Source organism: Hippocampus comes, unplaced genomic scaffold (assembly GCF_001891065.2).
Source record: "Hippocampus comes isolate QL1 unplaced genomic scaffold, H_comes_QL1_v1.1 scaffold266, whole genome shotgun sequence".
In the NCBI taxonomy this organism is placed as follows: Eukaryota; Metazoa; Chordata; class Actinopteri; order Syngnathiformes; family Syngnathidae; genus Hippocampus; species Hippocampus comes.
The window spans coordinates 1-20,000 of NW_017804839.1; the positions used below are offsets into that span (position 1 = coordinate 1).

General features: G+C 40.9%; 1 protein-coding gene and 1 long non-coding RNA gene across 2 annotated transcripts; both read right to left on the bottom strand.

The window, feature by feature from the left end:
- Positions 1-8,420: 8,420 nt before the first annotated feature.
- Positions 8,421-10,173, bottom strand: LOC109515773 (uncharacterized). Its single transcript, XR_002168251.1, has 3 exons — positions 10,024-10,173; positions 8,944-8,984; positions 8,421-8,876 (listed from the first exon to the last, which is right to left on the bottom strand). It is a non-coding gene; the product is annotated as an uncharacterized LOC109515773 (long non-coding RNA).
- Positions 10,174-16,294: 6,121 nt separating this feature from the next.
- On the bottom strand, positions 16,295-19,509 carry pax1a (paired box 1a). Its single transcript, XM_019869860.1, has 5 exons — positions 19,281-19,509; positions 18,204-18,833; positions 17,526-17,659; positions 17,167-17,380; positions 16,295-16,588 (listed from the first exon to the last, which is right to left on the bottom strand). Exons 1-5 carry the CDS (start codon positions 19,282-19,284, stop codon positions 16,494-16,496), a joined length of 1,077 nt encoding a protein of 358 aa, XP_019725419.1. The 5' UTR covers positions 19,285-19,509; the 3' UTR covers positions 16,295-16,493.
- Positions 19,510-20,000: the final 491 nt, after the last annotated feature.

A 20,000-nucleotide genomic window follows, 5' to 3' on the forward strand; every position in this document is an offset into this window, starting at 1 on the left:
ACACACACACACACACACACACACACACCTGTCAGGAGTGTTGATCTTCTCATCCTTCCACTCTGAGACGAAACAGAAAGATTGCAAGATCTAAAAGAAGGACACTCACAATATTTAGCTAAGTGATTCAGGCAAGAGGAAGGTAACCCACCTGAGCTTTGGGAATGGCTTTTGTGCCAGTGGACAGGTCAACAGTGTATCCATTTTCACTAGCGGATGGGAATGTGTTTGCTTAGCCTATCTCTGGTCTCAGTGTTTCATCCCCAATGACTGATGTGCCAGTGGACATTTTTTGTTTTTTTTGTTTTTTTTTGTCGGATGGGAATGTGTTTGCTTAGCCTATCTCTGGTCTCAGTGTTTCATCCCCAATGACTGATACGCTCATTGATCTTTTCCACATTTTTTGCAGCCAACTTTTTAAATCTGCTGACTATATTTCAAATACAGTATTGAACTTCCAGATCGGAAAAGAGTTTTTTTTGTTTTTTTTTTAACATTGAAGAAAACAGCTCAACTAAAGTGTTCAGTGAAAAGACGTTACTTGGGGAAGGCAGGTCAGCACCTGTCACAACTGGTAAAGCTTTTCTCTCAGCAGCATCTCATCTCTGGCTTTGCCTCTTCTTTATTTGGATAAGCCCCTCTTAAATGGGCATATGAGAAACCTCATATGACGTGGAACAAACAGAAGGATTTTTCATTATAATACTGAAATGGCCAAAACCAAAAACGTTTTGTTTGTTTAAAATTCAAACAAAATTCAAACAAATGTTCCATGCTTTGTACTAAAAAGAAGTCATTGATTTCATAATGAGATAAAAACTGATTCTATTATTGTCTTGGAAAAAAAATTTGAATACTGGATGTTTGTTGGGTTTTTTTTGCCATACCTGGGACCCCCTTGTATGAGCTACTTCAAGATGGATACATGCAAACAGATTTTAAACATTTTAACTGAATTGTCAAATATGAAAGACCTCACGTATAACTTTGGGTCACTTCTTAATTTTCTGTCTTGCACAGCACAATGATGGGTGTCCGATATGATTAACATTTATAATTGCCAGCTCTGGCAGTTACTGTATCTGAACAGAATTGGAAGGGTGGGGGGGCAGGTTGTCAACGTTAACATATCCCAACACACTCCACCCCAAAGGATAATCGGTCAATAATCGGGATGATTAAAAAAAAGAAAATCATCTGATCATTGGGCCTTTGCTGACTTTGATAGGAACATCGGAATCAAATTAGACCCGATTATTGAAATGTGTCAGTGTCCCTAGCGAATTTTGTGTGTAATGAGTCATGTACAGTGCAAGTACAAACATTTAGTTTGTCACACAAACATTTTGGGAAATGTGTCTCGGGTTTTGCACAAAGTGTCCTAGTATGATACTTCATCAAGTTATGGTACTCCAAGAAAATTGAAATCTCCAAAATTAACACCTCAGTAGCCTCCAATCATGACTTGAACAAAAACACAACAAAATGGCGAAAAGGAAGACCCAAGAAGCTAACATTTGCCGTAAATAAGAACATCGGGAGGATTGACTGTATGAAGAACAACATCGTCTTGGAGAGCAACATCATCCAAGACAAGAGCAACGTATGAGTTTGTCGAAAGCTTGAGCCTTGGCCTTGAGGTAGAAGCACGAGACACCGCCATTCAAGTAAAGTAAAAAATAAAAAATAAAAAAAAAGAGCATTTATGTTACTTAATGCCCTTGCCTGCAGGCAAGGAGAGAGCAACAGTCCCGTTGCACTTTCAACCATTTACTGAAGGGGACAAAAAGTCAAACAGGCTAAAACTCATGCCCAGATGCTGCATTAAGATTCCTGCAGCATCATCACCCCCATTGTGAACTGTTATCAAGTTAGTGGTGTTTCAATGTTTTCATCCATCCATCCAATTTCTGATCCGCTTATCCTCACGAGGGTCGCGGGGCGTGCTGGAACCCATCCCAGCTGTCTTTGGGCAGTAGGTGGAGGACACACTGAACTGGTTGTTAACATGTTTCATGATTTTCAAATTCAAATTCCATTATGCTGTTGTCATTTATACGCTTTAAATTGAAGACTGCTTCATTGTTTTTTCATTTTACAAATATAAGTGGCCAACTTATTTTTATGTTTCTATGACTTTAAACAATGTGCAAATATTTATTGAGTCAAATGACCCAGGAGCTGATTATCTATTTAACCTTTATTAATCCAAGTAGGATTTGTTTTACAGCTGTAAAACAAAATGAAAGAAAGGAAAATACAAATACGTAGAGAACATGAAATGCACAGTCAAGATTAATTGTACTGTATCTGTGAAATTCTGTTTTGAAGTTCCAGTTCTATTTTCTATGGGGGGGAGGGGGAATAAATAAATAAATGCAAACAAATGGGAGGGCAAACTAACACACCAGAACAAATTGTGTTTTACCTTGAAAGTTTCACTGTATTTTGTAAAGCAGTTTAAACGTAAATTAGACTTCAAAAATACAGGGAGCAACCCAGAGGAAAATAAATCCGTGGTATTCCAATATAAGTGACATATTTCGAAACATAAAGACAGTATCTGATTAATTCCGTGTCCAAGGTAAACGAAATGAAAAACGCATTTTTGTGGATGTACGACAGAGTTAATAACCGGTTTCGCAAAGATTCACATGTTCAATACGTGTGAACATGACACCCCTTTCTGCATGCATATTTGGATTTTGTTGTGCAATGTTCAAATCTGATTTTTAGTTTTATATATATATATATATATATATATATACATATATATATATATATATATATATATTCGTTTTTTTACTATTTAAATTTTTTTTTCTCTCTTAGATGTCTGTATTTTCTTCCCGGAAAAAGAAGAAAAAGTGAAATATAAAACGTAAATTACAGCTGAACAAGAAACTGAATTACTTATTAGGCCTCTTGTTACAGTTTTCAGCCATTTGCGGGTGAAGTGGCGAATTGTATTTTACAGTGAATGTATTTATTTATCCTAATTTGGGTCACACCCGGACTAATGCTGCTTGAAGTACCGGTACATTAGAGGTTGTGGTATTTTGTTTTCCAAGGCAGACAGAAAGACATCTTTTCATTTCAATCAAAAGGACGTGCGCTAACAAGATTGATTGTCGCGCTGACAATGTCTGACGAGATGACAGCAATAACTCACTTTGTCTCATGTCATTACGTTCATTTTTTTTTTTTTTTTTTTTTTTTTTTTAATGTTAGGTTGGTTTATGCATTAGCAAAGAGAGGCCTGGGTGCTAAAAACATAATATTCATGTTTGACAGCTTGTCTGAGCAGTGAGACAAGACTAATTACAGCCTTGTCTTCCCCGGGGGAGCAAGAAAGTCCGACCTTGTGTTACTTACATCTAATCACTCTGACGTGACAGGATGAGCAATCCCGTTGCCAAGTCTCTCAAAATATCAACCATGTGTGAAAGCAGTCGCCCGCTGAACTGATGCTTTGACTTTTGTTTTTTGTTTCAGTTGTCCTGCTTAAAAAAAAAAAAAGTATCTGCGACGGCTTATCAAAGCCCACAAACCAACAGTATGAAGCGCAATTAGACATCAACAGCTATTAAAGCTCATTTGCAGTATCAACATAGTATTTCACAAACTATGCACATTCTATTGTGGATCGGGCGGACGATAAAGACCCTCCTTGGAGATTGGGGCAAATGGCTTAATTTTGGCTTTTCAGACTCACCGATAGTGAGCTGTGCTTGTGCCTTAGGTGCTCCGCTTTTTATGCCGCTTAGCCGTGCGCTATCTCAGCCTGAGATCAGAACACGCCAACAAAGAGTCAGCGTTCGTATCGACAAATAGATCCCGAGGTCAACGGGGGGTATAGAGGTGGGTTGGGCGGGGGGTGGGGGATTGTTCAAGCTGGAGTTGTTGAGTCAGGCCAGAATGCCTCATCAGTGCCAAGTTTTATTATGTTGTAGGTCCATTGCAAGCGCGATCTCTGAGTGTGTGGCATTGTGGAGGACATCCAGATGGTTAAGATGGAATTCCCTGATTGTTATTGAGAGCTGAATCCAACCGGTCCTGAAGTGATCACTATCAACCGGCGCTCCTTGAAGCACACAGCTATTCATTAAAGATGCTTATCGCACGGGGCTGAGGTGAGAGAAAGGTTTTCGAGGGCAAATCACTTGGTTGCATCTCAGGCAGGCCAGGTTGACATCAATCTACGCAATTAAAGAGACTTCAAACAATATCCGCGGGCATCGTTTTTGGCTTTTCCCTGGAAAATGCAGGGCTGGTGTGTCGCATATTTTAGCATGCACGCGCGAATACAGAAACAAGTTCCTTCACACAAAACTAAATACCGCGGCATTTAACAGGAGATCAAGGCAACCCTGCAGGAATTAGACACGTCCAACTACCTTTGGAACTAAGTGTAGCGTGGGCCAGCGATTATCTCTGTGAATGTCACCTCATATTTCATTTAATATGAAAGCTGATTGGCAGCTTTCAGGTGTCTAAGTCTTCGTCTGTCACCGTACGTTTGTTGCATCTCTGTTGGTTGGTCACTTGTATGCTTGAATAAGCCGTGGCCTTGAGTCACTTCGGTTTTGCTCCTACCTGTTATGACTATACCTTCATTAAAATGTCCGTATGCGCACGCCTAATCTGATACCAGGAAGTGAGCATGTCTCCGTGGTGGCAGGACTCAGCAGCAGAGGGCTCCCTTTCCACGCAGAGTAATTGCTTCGATATTGCTTAACACCCGAATAAACTGATTTAAATTTGCATCACACAAGGCAAATGTTTTGAAACGTCTAAAGTCTGATTCAATCGATGCCTTCCCTGACCTGCGGGTCTGTTTCGGTCCAGCACGAGCGCCAATAGGGGATGAGTCTCATAAACAACGCACCCTCTCCTGCCACCAGCTAGGATGACAAATGATGGCTGTCACCTGGCACGGTAAAAATACAGTAATTTTAAATATTGATCTTGAATCTCGGGCCTGTGAGGAAACTGCATGTTCCGCATGTTTGCATATGTTTTCTCTTGGTACACGGGCTTGCTAGAACTAGACTATATTGTCTATGTTCGTGAAGTTGAGTGTGAATGGTTGTCGCTATGCGCCTTGCCATTGACGGGTTCAGCCCAAAGTTAGCTGGAAAAGGCGACATCTCATCCACAATCTGAATGAGGACAAGCAGCAAAGAATGGGGACACGAAGTCAAGGGAGTGGACTTTTTACTTCTGTTCCTGTTGCTTCTTCTTTTTCCTCATAATGGATTCTTTGTTGCCCAGGAAACAGCAAAGACAGCGTGACTTGCATATTGCGATATTTGTCTACTCTCAAGCGTGACAACTGACGCATCTTGATTTTCGTGTCAGTGCCAGACTCGTTTTGCTTATTTTGCAGTCAGGCAGACTGCTCTGCGCCATTTTGAGCGTTCTCGGGTACTTAGGGCAGTTCCTTGGAAGTGAGTCCGGCGCACCTGACAAGTTGGTGACTAAGCATTACTACACCTGCTGCAACCTGCCTAATTTGGTAGTATAACACGATTTAGGTGATTTCGATCTGAGCAGACAGGCAGACAGATTCTGCGCTCCACATATCTGTGTGGTGATGTCGTGGTAGTTCATTTATAAATACGGGCATGTATTAAACATTCAGTCACTGTAGAATTTAATTCATTGAATGCATCATTATTATTAGTAGTAGTAGTATTACTCGTAGTTTTTCGTATTTTTATTTGCCATGTCAAGGACTGCGCCTCTCATGTGCCTATTTTAAAGACGTGCTTTGATTTGCAACGAATCAAGTCAGCTGAGTTCACACGCTTAATTGCACAAAACGCCTGTTAATAACTGCAAAATTACCTCAACTTTTATCTAGCCGACATACAGGCAGAGTTTGACAGCTCACTGTGCACTGGGCATGAAAATAGAGCCCATACTGTATGATACTAATCTTGCGGATTCAGCAAAATAAAAAGTGAAATTGTGTCGCACTACATTTCTGAGAGCAAGCTGAAAACAGATTTCAGAACAAATAAATAAAAACACAAACACAAACAAGGGTTGTGTCCAAATTCACAGGCTGGGTCCTCCGAAGGTCTCATTTTCAGTCACGGGACGTCACTTCCAATGCGACTAGACTTCACGTGGTGTCCAAACTCACATGAAGCCTGTCCAAATTCGCCAAAGCTTTATGGAGGCTAGATGAGGAGGAGACATTGAATGTGTCGGAGGACGCAGCCTGCGAATTGTCTTTCTTGAATTTGAAAACCACGTCCGGTCGAACTGAACAAAAACGTGGCCTTCGGAGGACACAGCCAGTGAATTGGCACCCAGCAACAGACAAGTCTATTCACGCTCACATTCACACCTCTGGATGATTTTGAATCTTCAATGAAACTTAACCTTCACATGTTTTTGGAATGTGGGAGAAAGGCAAAATTTGAACCCCGAACCTCAAATCTCTGAGGCAGTTTTGTATTTTCATTGTTTGCGATATTTGCTGCTTAGGAGTTCCCCTGCCATTCATCTTCCTGTGGCTCTGCACAACGGACCAGCAACTCAAACTTTCAGCCACTCGCGATGGCTACTGATGTTGAAGCTTTTAAAGAAGAAGAAAGAGGAAGCATCAATTCTTCTGGTTGAAAAAGCAAGACCTGTGTCACCTAAGCATTGTGGAAACCTTCAGCAGCCTGCAGCATTATCTGGACAAACTAATATTTACTTCGGGACAGCGCAAACACACTCATTGACCCGGGCCTTTATTCAGTGCTCTGGCATTGTTGATGGATTAACTCAAATGTTGAAATCTAACTTCAAATCTTCATCTCGGTTTGATCTGAAGGATTCCCTTTTGCGGGGGCCATCGGGTACTTAAAAAGGAATTACGGCAAAGTTGGAGGCAAACAACATCAACTCGTGTTGACCCCAGGAATGAGAATCAAGCAAGAGTTGTGCCTTAACGTCACTGATCAGCTGTTGCACTGTCACTGCACACATTATCATGATCACAAACCTCCCACAAGGATGGAACAAATCAACAGCCGCCTGTTTCTCTCTCTTTTTTTTTTTTTTTAAGCCATGTTCAGAGGAGTAAGAGATTTGCTGCAGTTTAAACATGAAAAAGGCAAAATAACGAGTTGGCCTAAAGTGTGACCACAGTGTGGTGAATCTGTGTTTGGGTCAGGTCTGCTTTGAATAAAAACTGATCCCCCCCCCCCCACCCTCCCTAAATGTAGTCTCCAAAATTACACACTCTGAACATTGTAGGAATGCACAAGGCTTAAAGGTCCTCCTACTCACCAGTGTGTAATGAGAAACCTCTTGTCCAAGGGGTCGGTCAAGAAGGCAAACACCTGCAATGATGCGACAGGGGGACTTCCTTCAGCTCCCTTAAAGCTCCCTATCAACACCCAATTGACAAATTAGATTCCTGTGACATGCAATTCAAGGATGAAAGTAGACAAACCGTTTTGCTGCTCCGAATATGAAATTCAAATGCAGAAATGGAGGAGCAGAAGTCAATCAAAAATAAGTTATATAACCTTTTTATTCCTAATTAGCATTGTCAGCTGACCGTGACTATAAATGCTGAGTATTCTATTAAAGTTTGCCTGGGGTGGGTGTGCTGCATAACTAAATCCAAATATTGATTCTCTCAAAACATTTACAGCGGAAAAATGTGATGAACTGAAAAGTAATGATACAGCAATTCTGTGACGAAGGGGCCCACGAAGCAACCAATCAGATTGCTGTGAAGTTAAACCTTATTCGCAACTCTGCGACATATCTGCTTTGTGATTCAGGATTGCTATGATAGGCCATGATCAATGAACAATCAATGTATATGTATTTTTCATTCATTCATTCATTTTCCAATCCGTTTATCCTCACAAGGGTTGCGGGGGGTGCTGGAGCCTATCCCAGCCGTCTTCATGCAGTAGGCGGGGGACACCCTGAACCGGTTGCCAGCCAATCACAGGGCTATATGTATTATTTTTATTATGATAATAATAACAATTATTATTATATTATGCATGTCTTTGTTTTTCTTTTGTTTCGAATGAATTTCAAACAAGCAAAGGATACAAAAAAAACAACAAAACATGTTTAAACCTTCCATCCAATAGCTCTAACATTAAATTGCTAATATTCCCACCTGAGATTAGAAAACCTAGATTTAGTCTGATGATGTGTGGTTTGTTATTGTAACAAAATATAAATTGGCACGCTGGTACATCTTTATGCGGGTTTTTGCTTTTAATGACCAATTTGGGATTGCCCAAAAGTCACCCTGGGTGAAACGGAAACCCTAAGTGTGCTTATTTGTTTTCTCCTGCATGCATGTGTCAGGCAGATGACATTGGGTTTCACTTATGAAGAAGCTGAAACCTTGTTAACTTAGTCATGGATATGGATACATCCTCCTCATTATTAAGCCACTCAGAGCAGGAAGACCAGAAAAGCACTTCCTCTTTCATCTTGACACTCACCTTTTGTCTGTGTGAGCTACTGATGCTGTCAGTGGGTGAAGCTCATTTGCCATTTCCCATATCGCCTCACATTTGCAAACGCCTCAGACTCACAAACGTGCATAAAATGCTTTAAGATCTCACTATTATAAAATGTATATTGTATCAGTGGTATTGACATTTTACATGTTCCTAAATTCCAAATGGGCATATCTTATCTTACTGTAGAGTGAAAATGAGTGAACATTTGACACTCAAACTCGATGCCTCTGCTTTTATGAATCACAGACATTTTTCTACCTTAAATACAGACATGTTAAACTTTTTTTTCCCCATGCGCATCAATGGCATGTCTAATTAGCTTTTGTTGCAACTCAGTCTGTTCCAAGATGTTTGATTTACAATCAGCTCCCGTAGCTAAAGCGAGTGGAAGTGAACCCATGTTAAAATAAAACAAAAAAATATATATACATTTTGTACTCACCTTTAACTAATCAAGTGATGGTGACAAATGAGAGTGAGGTTCTGCTTCAAACAAAGAAAAACAAATGAAAAAAATCGGTTTCATTGTCAAAATACTGCATGTACATAACATACAAAAAACCTTTAAAAGTGGACACATACAAATAGATAGACAATATTTTTTTTAATACGTAATTATTATTAGTTGGGGAGAGCGGGAAAATGCTTATAGGTGGTGTACCCCTGGTTATTAAAAAACTTTGCGGGGTGATTTTGTGAAGCAATTAAAATGCCATGGATTATTCATTTTTTCTATTTTGGCTATTCCCTATCAGTCATTAAAAGTGGGCGTCCATTCTATAATATAGAGTAAACCATGAACTCACTTTAGTTTATATCGTGACGTTTTTTTTTCCTCTTTGACTGGCACTTGTTAGCATCACAAAAAAAAAAAAAAAAACGCACACAAGAAAGAAAAAAAGCAAATGCAAAGTACGCCGGTGATGTTTTGCTGCTCACTGATCTTAAGTCTAGTGACACCTCATGACATCATACATGATGGCTGTTTCGAACAAATGGGCTTCCTTCAAGGCGTATTTTGAAATGGTTCCCTCGGGAGAGTGTTCGTCTTTCAGTGTTAAACTGTCAAGTATTTTCATGTCGTCGTGATGTCATGAGTGCAGCTGTGCTCCCTTCCAGTGCGGTGGCTGTATCAGACCCTGCATTCACTTTCAAGTCATGTTTTCGCCATGCCAAATTAGCAGCCAGCCTTTGGGTCAATGCTGTGTGTGAGCGCTGAGATGGGAAAGCGCGTCTGAGTGAAAAGCCCCAATAGGAGCGGCATGCGTGTTTCTCCACAACTGGCCGCACACTGTCATCTTCAAAGCGTGGCCTTTTTTTTTTTTTTCTTGCTCTCTGGCTTGCAGATCCTGGCTGCTCATGAAGAAGGAAAACAAAAATATTGGCTGTTCGACTCCGATTATACTGTCAATGTGGGGACAGTCAGACAGTTTTATACATGTTTTACTGCATCCCGGATGTTTCTAAAGTCAATAGGTCATGTAAGTTAGTGTTTATTTAGACTTGAGCTTGTCCAACGTACCTTAAAATATGAGAGTTGATGTGGGCTGGCTGCTCCGTCTGGTACTGTTGTCACAACCAGCTAAGGTGTGGCGGCAGCAGGGCACAGTGGAAAGCTTGATTAATGACCTCCACTGTTGTTTACCTTTTACCTTTTGTTGCATTATCTCTTCGACTCACGACATAGTGGTACAACTCACCGCTGATCCCACTGAGTACATGAAGTATTGAACAAGACCAAAAACAGGTTTTGCAAGCATCCTTACGGTTGATTATGAAGCTTCAAAAATTCTTATTGGGCTAGATTGAAATCTCGTTTGTGGGAAAGTAGACAATTCATTCATTTCATTCACGAGGCCTTATATTATTTTATTGTGATTTTTATATGTTTGACATCTGAATGTCAACAGCCACAAATTATTTTTGATTTTCAATGATGAACCATTTGTGCCTTTTAAACAATAACAGACAGTTTATCACTTTTTATTTCTGGCCACACTCTGGCAAAAGTTTGTGATTGATTTTTTTTTTAGATTTAATTCTCCTGTTCATTACATTCTGAATGGAACTCATTGACCCAAGTGCTTGAAATGCAAGTGCTATTTTGGAGAGTATTTTGAGCAATGATCAATATTGCATTAATCCTTCTTCCGTACCAGAAACATTTATCTACTCACTTCTAGATTTCAACCATGTTTCACACAGAACTTTACTTCATATAGTGCAGACATAGTTGCTTTACCACTTGCGTATTTGTAACAAGAGTCATCACGTTATTATCACCTAATAATAATTTGAGCCAGAATGTAGGTAAAGGCAACCCTTGACTGCAAAGCCACAGGACATTTTGCTAGCACTCACATGAAGTAACACACTATATGTTTCAGAATACTTGAAATAAGTTACAGATGGCCGTTTTGGCAGAACAATAATGTAACATGTCAGCGTACGTTCTTCTTGTCTGTGCTAAAAATGCTCCAAACAAGGTCTGTGTTTGATTGTCAAATTGTCCAAAAAAAAAAGACTTCGGTGTTAACAGTACATATTAGTTTTACAATGAGCTCAACAGTTCAATGCGCTTGTTCTCTTGATGGCCATTTTGTTGGCTCTACCAAAGACCAAAAACTGTGCCGGAACCTTTTGAGATCAATTCATGTGAAATGACACGTTTCCATTTGGAAAGTCAAATGTCATCGTGTCGCGTCTCGGCCCGTTTTGGCTCACTGAAGCATCCGGTTGATGTGGTTAGCTGGCGGTACAAGTAGGAACATGGTGAAGACACATTTATCATCCTGCAGACTCCAGGGCTGTAACACTGCCTGCTTGGAAATGTTGGGCATAGTCAGTCGGAGTGGGGGGGTGGGGGGGGGGATAGTAAACAGCTTATGAATTGCATGGCAAACATTTACATGAATAGAAAATAAGTGAATTGGGGAAAATGAGTAATTGATCACTTCCAAAGTCACCTCACATCATTACTGATCATGTCCAAGAAGATATGAATGGAGGCGATAATGTGTTCACTGCACTGTTTTGTGTGCTTGCACATAACGTAACCTGTTCCTCCAGCTCCCCACAGTCGGTCACAACTTAAAGCTGGCAGCAATGAGCAGAAGTCAACTTGTCAACCACTTGATAAAAGTCGACTGTACGTTCCAATGTTTGCATGCCCTGTTGCCATAGTAAATCCATTCATTTGAAACTTTAGACGTTAGAGAGATGTACGGACACGCGCCGTCTTTGTAAGACATTGTGACGCTAGGCCAACTCTTTCTCTTTTTCCAAGATGTGTCTCACCTGATGTACTGTAGCTGTCCTGAGATGATCTCTGGTTTGCTTTTTAAACAGTACAAAGAGAAGTTTGAGCTCGCGGCAGTGCTACACCCAACAGTCCAAGAGCATGTCAAATGCATTGAGTCTTATCCCCTGAAAAGTTTGAACTACATGATATGAACTGGATATGTGGTCATTTGAGATTGATTTGTAGGCCAGTACTTGCTTTTTTGGAGAACCCCTGTCATCTTTTGATGGCTGGAGAGTTTGTGTCTGGTCAGTTTTAAAATCCCTTACAATGACAGACGTCTATCCTTTGGTCAAACAGTAGAGTGAACCTCAATTTTTGAATGCAAAGTGTTCTGAGATCAAACTTTTACTTTCTTCGTATTTTAAGATATCTTTTCATTTTCTACAGCGCCTGTCTTCATGGGGGACACGGCTGAGCTGCATGGAACCAGGTCACCACGCAATCGTAGGGTGCCAATAGACAAATGACCATTTACACCTTTGAGCAGGCCCTGATTGGCCAGTCTGGAGCACCCGGAACATTCTCGATGGGCCACTAGGGGGCGCTACTTCAGCCCGCAGCTTCATTTCGAAACCAGCAAAGAAATAGCTTTTATAGACCTAAGCAGATGCAGAGTGACTAACCTGGAACAAAGTTAATTTTCCCACTTTGTTGGACTAGTTTACAGACTGTTCGGGCCACCATTTTATGCACAATGTCGATGAATGGATAATAGATGCATTCAATTTTTTAATTTAAAAGTGTGTTCATACTCAAAGTGTTGATGAAATGCATGAATGAAACAGAAGAGTGTATAAAAAAAGCTTTAAGTTCAGCAATGCATTTTGTTGGACAAAAAAAAAAAACCCTCTGGTGTTCATTTTAGAAACATGCCAACATTTTTTATGTGCACCCCCTATATATCCACCCATCCATTATCTGATCCAGTTATCCTCACGGGGGCCGCGGGCAGGTTGGAGCCTATCCCAACTGTCTTCGAGTAGCAGCACCCTGAACTGGTTACCAGCCAACCACAGGGCGCCCTCACACTCACACCGAGGGACAATTTAGTGTCTTCCATCAAACTGCCATGCACGTTTTTGGAAAGTGGGAGGAAACTGGACTACCCGGAGAAAACCCACACAGGCACAGGAAGAACATGCAAAAACTCCACACAGGAAGTCCGCACCCCATGACCTATGCACTGTGCGGCCGGCGTGCTAACCACAATACTAACTACAATACAACTACAACCACAATGCAAGAGCTTAATTAATACTTTTTTTCAAAATCAATTAAGCCAGTAGTGTAAGCCAATAATGCCTGAGCAATATCTTTGTAAAGGGAGACATTATTATACAATTTTTACATATTGAACCCCAATAGGTTGTGCAGATTTACCTAATATTATGCCCACAGTTACTTAATAGTTAAATTTGTTTTGCACGAACGTGAGGGTGCACACAATATTACAGAGGCACTATGTTCCTTTTCTCGAAATGATTAGGAAACATCCATCTAAACGGCTCACCTGCTGTCCACCCAACACAGAGAACACAGTGGGGGGTATCGCAAGTGCCCCTGATTGATGATCATAGGTCCCGCAGGAAGTAACCCCGCCACCATGAAGGAGTGTTTTCTGAACCCCAAGTGGTATCCGGGAAAACATGAGCGACTTCAGTCAGGGAGCATGTGCATGCTCATCGGCCGTGCTAATGTTTGGACTTAGTGAGTCTCGTGGGGCTTTGCTGCCAAAAGGGGAGGAAAGGAATCAGGGGCAACAAAACACACCATAGAGAGGACCCCCAAATCTTACAACCTGCCATAAAATTGGAACAGTGGGACATTTCCTTGAGCGACCCGACCAGAACTATTCATACAAATAATAAGCAGATGAAAATACTTTTAAATGATAAATCCGCGTAATTCAGAGGTCATACTGTATGGCAACAGATTATAATATTATGACCTAAAATTATGTATAGCCTACTCTAAATATTGTGCTGTTCATTTAATGTCCTATAATTACTTCACACACAGACACACACACACTCATTGTAAGATATCGGTATGTATAGTCATAAAGAGTCACATATTGTCATGTAATGTAATAATATTCCAGTATTCTGTCTATGTCATTTCAATCACGATGAAAATCATTCTGGGATGAGCACAGACCAGTCGCTTCATATGGCAGATTGTTTCTACATATAAAGTCCTATATCATCTAATTTCCACAAATGTTACAGAACAAGAAACACAGAGCGATGAATATGTTATTTTTCAGTGTTGTTATTTTTTTAATTGCAAACATGCATCAGGAGGTCACTGAAGGACGATCTATCCATTTAATTGCGACTGCTCTTGTCCTCTTTGGGGTCCCGGGCGATCTGGAGCTTATCCCATCTGACTTTAAACCAGAGGACTGGTTGCCAGTCACTTTCAGGACCCACAAAGACACATATCCACTCACACTCACACATCCATAATTCTGACTTTTAATCGAACCTATTATGCCTGTTTTTGGAACATGCGAAGAAGAGAACCTATGCAACCATTGGGAGGATGTGCCATCACAATCCAGGAGGACCTGGGAAGCGAACCCCTATTTCACTGTGCTGCCGCAATTTTAAACTGTATAGACAGTTTTAACCCTTTCGTGCACCGTGCAACCTGATAACATGATAAGCCGTCCATTGTCGTAACCGCTGTCCCTGAAAGGGTTAATATATATTAATAATAATTCCTGCAATAATTCACCAACAGACCAAAGGGCAACTCTATATTTTGTAATATGTATGAACTCAATAAATAAATAAAAACAGGATCAGATGGGCTCTTCACTCCTTTGCAAACGCTTCTGCAGTATAACGTCGTTATGTAATGGCCTGATTTATTTCACAATCTAGATGACGACAGCAATGGGTTGGCCAAACACATTCTTTCCTGACCACAAAGTCCTCCTTTAATTCACAACCATCCATGTTTGTTTGCAGAAGAAAAGGCCAACACCTCGTGTGGATTTTTCATCGTACTTTTTATTTTATTTTTACTTTTTTAATTCAATTACTTTTAATTCATTTTATAATGGAGGGGGTGGGGGGGTTCTCTTCATTTTTTAATGCTTCAATTTAGTTTAGTTGTATCAGTTTGAGGATTTGTTTTATTTATTCATGAATTGTTTATTTATATAATATGGAGTATGTGTCAAATGCAAGATAAAAAAAGGTCACTCATTATTGTGTAGTAAGGTAAACTGCGATTTTCAAACTACTATTTGAGCTTCCTTCTTCAGTAGTGACATATAGCTATACCAAAATAAAGGCATTTAAAATAATCCCCGGAAGCTCATGTGTGATATTTATTGCCAAAGACAAAAACTAAGGGCATTTTGCTGTATTTTATTGTTAGTTTTACAAAGTTCCACAAACTTAAGACCTAGTTTCAATTTGTTTTTTTTTTTAACAAAAACTTGTTTCCGTTTATATTTTATTTTCTTAACAAAAATGCTTGTTCAATTTTAGTTGTGGTTTTTTTCATTAGTTTTTCTTTACTATAATAACCTTCCTCATTACACGCTTATAATGCTTTGGGTGAAAAAAGAAAAACATGTAAACTACCTTCCATCAAGTATTTTCAGCCTTTTTGTAAACATTTGAAATGCAATGAAAAGAGACTCTGTTCACCCACAAATAACACTGGCATATAGAAACGAGCATAACTGTAGCTGTGTCATCACATAACAAGCCCTCATAAATGGTGAGCGAGTCTATTAAAAGGTTCAGAGAAGACCACAGCGCAAGCAGAGCTGTTTAAGAGGAAAGGCGTTATGGGGGGGAAAAGCTTATAAGTTATATTCTGGAATTTCAAGGGGCTTCATGTACGGTAAGTAGATTTGTTGTATTTGCTGCAACGACACACCTTCAGCCAACTTGCCCATCACCCCTTCGATTCCCATCATGGCAGCTTTCATTATAAGTCAGATAACATCAGTGGAGTCGCCGAGGCTGTGCACAACTCTGGAGAAAGGTGGGGTGGTTACACCTGAGTGCTCCTCCAGCTAAGCACCCATATAATAACCAACAAATATTATAATTCCAGGAAACTCTCAAATTAGGCCCTGCTCTATTGGCCTAAATAAATCTGCAGGTCATTAGAAGGAGACCTGCTGGAAAACAGTCCAACATCAACAATTAATGTCTGGGGCCAGAAAATAGTTCAGGCCCCAAAAGCGATGACCTGTTTTTTTCTTTTCTTGAGATTTTTGGGACTCTCTCTGTATGGTTTATTAATGTTACAATAAACTGTGAAAACATAAGGCAATTTCATGACTTTTTTAGGGGTGTATTTTTAACATTAAAATGAAATTATAAAAATATATTTGTAAATAGAGCTTTGGCAAATAGTCGATATTTTTTCATTACTGCAGAATGGAGTTGAGGGCAGAAATGAAGACATGCTAAACAGCTTTTTTTTATCATTGACAAACTGGACATGCAGAACTCTTTTTTTTTCTTTTTAATGACAAAATATTTGTATTTTGCAGAGCACCCACACTTTCATTCAAACTTACATTCATAAGGCCACAAAGCCTGTTTTGGCTTTACTGCATCCACAACATGAAGCGAGGCCCGTGTGTTTGGGTTCAGACTTACTAGAGTTGAAATGAGTTCAGTTAAATCTGATTATGGAGCTGGTAAAAGTCCCGGTTATGATGATGAGGTAGGGAGACTGAGTCCATGCACACTGTTCAAGTCTTCATGGTGATGCTGCTTGCTCAGCGGACTGGGGGGTTTTCTTTCTCCTGAAATAAAAAAAAGTCAAAAAATATATATACAGTACTGTATATAAATATTTACTCCGTGTTTTGCTGATCTACATAGTTTTCTGTATGTTGATGTATCAAGTATAGAGGCTCAAGTAAGGATATGAATTGCTTTAAATTTAAAAGTGTACTATAGCATTCACTGATAATAATGACATTATTAATCAATTTTTACAGATACAGTGAGAAAGGTAGACTTACATATATGTTTATATATACAGCATATAAATATATGATAGTAAACTGAGGCCCCAGTAATGTCTAGTTCATACCGTATAGTGCCTTTCAATACCAATGCAAGCTACAGTCATATTAATAAACATTAAATGAACATCTCTGTGATGTCAGTCAAAATAGAAAATTATAATCTCTGTGACGGCACAATTTGATAAAACTGCAGCTGTACCTTTAAAAAAAAGTGGCCGATGAATGCGCTAATTCTGGTTGGCTAATTACAACGTAACTGTGTCGTTATGGAGCTGATTTCTTCTGCAGACATTGTTTATGTGGCACATGTGTTCATTTCTAGACTCAAGTATGGCTCCACCATAATGTACCTTCTCGGGCGTGGTGCTTGAAGGCCATTGGAGAGTGGATCTCCCCCGCGTGCATGCTCATCCCGCTGCCCGGGTGAGACAGGGCCGGGCTCTGCGGCTGCCAGTGGTGGTGACCCGGGGCCACGTAGCCGCCTGCTGGGCCACTGTACACCCCGTATTGGTTTGTTGGGGAGTACGCACATGCCGAGACATAGCTGGACAGTGTAGAGGACGGCTGTGGAATATGCACGCATGTGCAGGAGAAAAAAAAATGTTTGCTGTAACGTCAACGGAGTTGAACTGAGCTGCTCTCATAGCACTGTAGCATTGGATATGTGCTCATATATTACAACAAAGCGTCGTTTATGGTAAATTGTTACCTGTGCGTATTTTATGTCGGCATCAATGGCTGATTTGTCAATGCCGTTGACTGAGTGAGCCGCAGGGAAAGTTGTTCGATTGACGCTGCTCCACTCCTCCATTTTAGTCGGATACCCCTCCGTTCCAGCGATGGCTGATTAAAAAAAGAAATAAATAAATAAAGTAAGTTTACGTTGTTCAGAAAAAAAAAACGCAAAAGGCGACATTTCCATTAAATAGCATTCTATTTCTATAAATCACGTGCATCACAAAGCCGTCTCTCAACGACGCCTAATTCTATTTGATAAATCTGGAAACAAATTCGAAAAACTTTTTACAATAAGTATGATTATTATTGGTAGGGAAAAAACGCAATACAGCAATCTGATTCACTGTTATGAAGCGAAGATTAATCGTGTAAAAATACATTTTAACGACACACGTGATTAACGCTTCAGTCTAAAATGTATTGTAACATATGTCTTTATTCACTGACTTTTCAGGCCAAGCGAAAAAAAAACTATATAACGAGCAGTTGTGGGATTAGGGGGGGATCGAGCTGGTGAGGAAGGTGTTTGCACACACGTCATGCGTGAAAAGGCCCATTGAAAGTGGCCTAATGGACACATTGTCCTCCCGCCGAACAGGTTGTGTCGAAGAAAAGTAGTTAGTCACACCGCGGGCGGTGTTGTGCTCACCTGCGGGGTCCATGAAGGCTCGGATCCCGAGGATGTTGCTGACGGTGTGCGCAGAGGGCCAGGCCCTGGAGATGCTCACGTGTCCCGCCGTCACCGGCACCCCAGGAGGGGAGCCCATTTTGGTGGCAGCCGGAGACATGGTGTTGGAGTAGGAGTACGGATAAATGTGGTTGTAAGGGAGGCCGGCCTGCGCCGAGGCTTGCTTGCCGCCTTCGTACTGGCCGGGCTGGGACAGATTTCCAATCTTGTTGCGTAATATCCTACTGATGGAGCTCACCGAGGGCACGTTGTACTTATCGCAAACGCCGTCCGCTAAGAGTCTGTCTCGGATCTCCCATGCAAAGATCCCGGGGTCGTTCTGTTTGTATTCCCTGATGTTTTTCACCACGTTGGGCGTCGTGACGCGAGGTTTGCTGCCGCCGATTGCGCCCGGTAAAATGGAGCCCGTTTCGTTGTACCGCGCCAGGATCTTGCTCACGCAGCCGTGCGAGACGCGCAGCTGCCGGCTTATGTCGCAGGGTCTGATCCCCAGCTGGGCCAGCTCCACTATTCTCAGACGAATGGCGTTGGGCAGGGGTCTTCCATTCACGAACACACCGCCCAGTTGGTTCACCTCTCCATAGGTTTGCTCTGCGCCACACACGCACAATGAACTTCAACAAAAAAATTCGAATAATCTTTTCCACGCAGATAGTTTTCAAGTCATAAAAAATGTAGGCTTGCAAAAACCTAACAGAGCGGGGAGTGGATTTTTTTTTTTGGTCATATTTTAAACCAACTCCAACTTTTGTGTTGAGGAAAAAAAAAGGCGTTCCTTAAACATATGTCTACTCTCTACAAAGATCGTTGAAGATCAAAAAACATCACCGTTGTTGTCATTGTGTCATTTTCTAAAGATAATTGCGCATTTTAAATAGCACTGGCATAGATGCTGCTTTCTCAACTTGACTAAAGTGTACATATATTAAGCGCACGGTGGGCAATGTTTGGATTTTTTTACGCAGGCGTGGTGAGCGTGGACATGCTTCCATAAGCTTCAAAGCAGCGAAGCGTACAGTAAATAAGATGCAGCCTTACCCATTTGCCTCTTTACGTTCCGTAAACACACGAGCCTTCTTTAGATGGCGGCAGTGAACGCACACACTGAAGTGGAACAACGAAAAATAGTCCACTTTGAGCTGCAGCGCGCGATGTTCTTCGATCGTCTTTCAGACGCATGCAATAAAGGTGGCCGCCACCAAAAGTGATCTTCATCCGATAAAAGCAAATTGAAGTTATCCCGGGGAGTCTGGGCTTAGCTGGAATTAATTTGACGCGTCCTCTCCACGTCAATCGTAGCTGTTCTACGCAGAGGTTGTGCTTGGGTTTCATTGGTCGCGCAGAGCTGTGCGAGGCTGTCAGCCAATGCAAACCTCATCCGGTTGGATTCGTGCAGCCTCCTTGAGTATTTTGCATAGGGGAAGTGGCAGAAAGGGGAAACGTTTCATCCAACATGCAGCCTCCTGGTAAGAACTTCAAGCATATACAGTTCATGCACACTATATTTGCGGAGGTATGTCAGGGGGGATCAAACTGATTGGAGAAAAAAATAGCGGGGTTGCAATTTGGACAAATAAAGCGGATTAAGAAGGTGTTCTAAAAATTTTAATTGTTAAAATGTCATCAATAACACAATTTATTAACTATGCTTGTTGAAACTATATGTGTAAGATGTTTCCAACGGAATCGGCTGCCTTACTAAAATATCACTAATTTTACTAATATGACTAATAGCCTAAATTTGGTGCAATTCGTGAC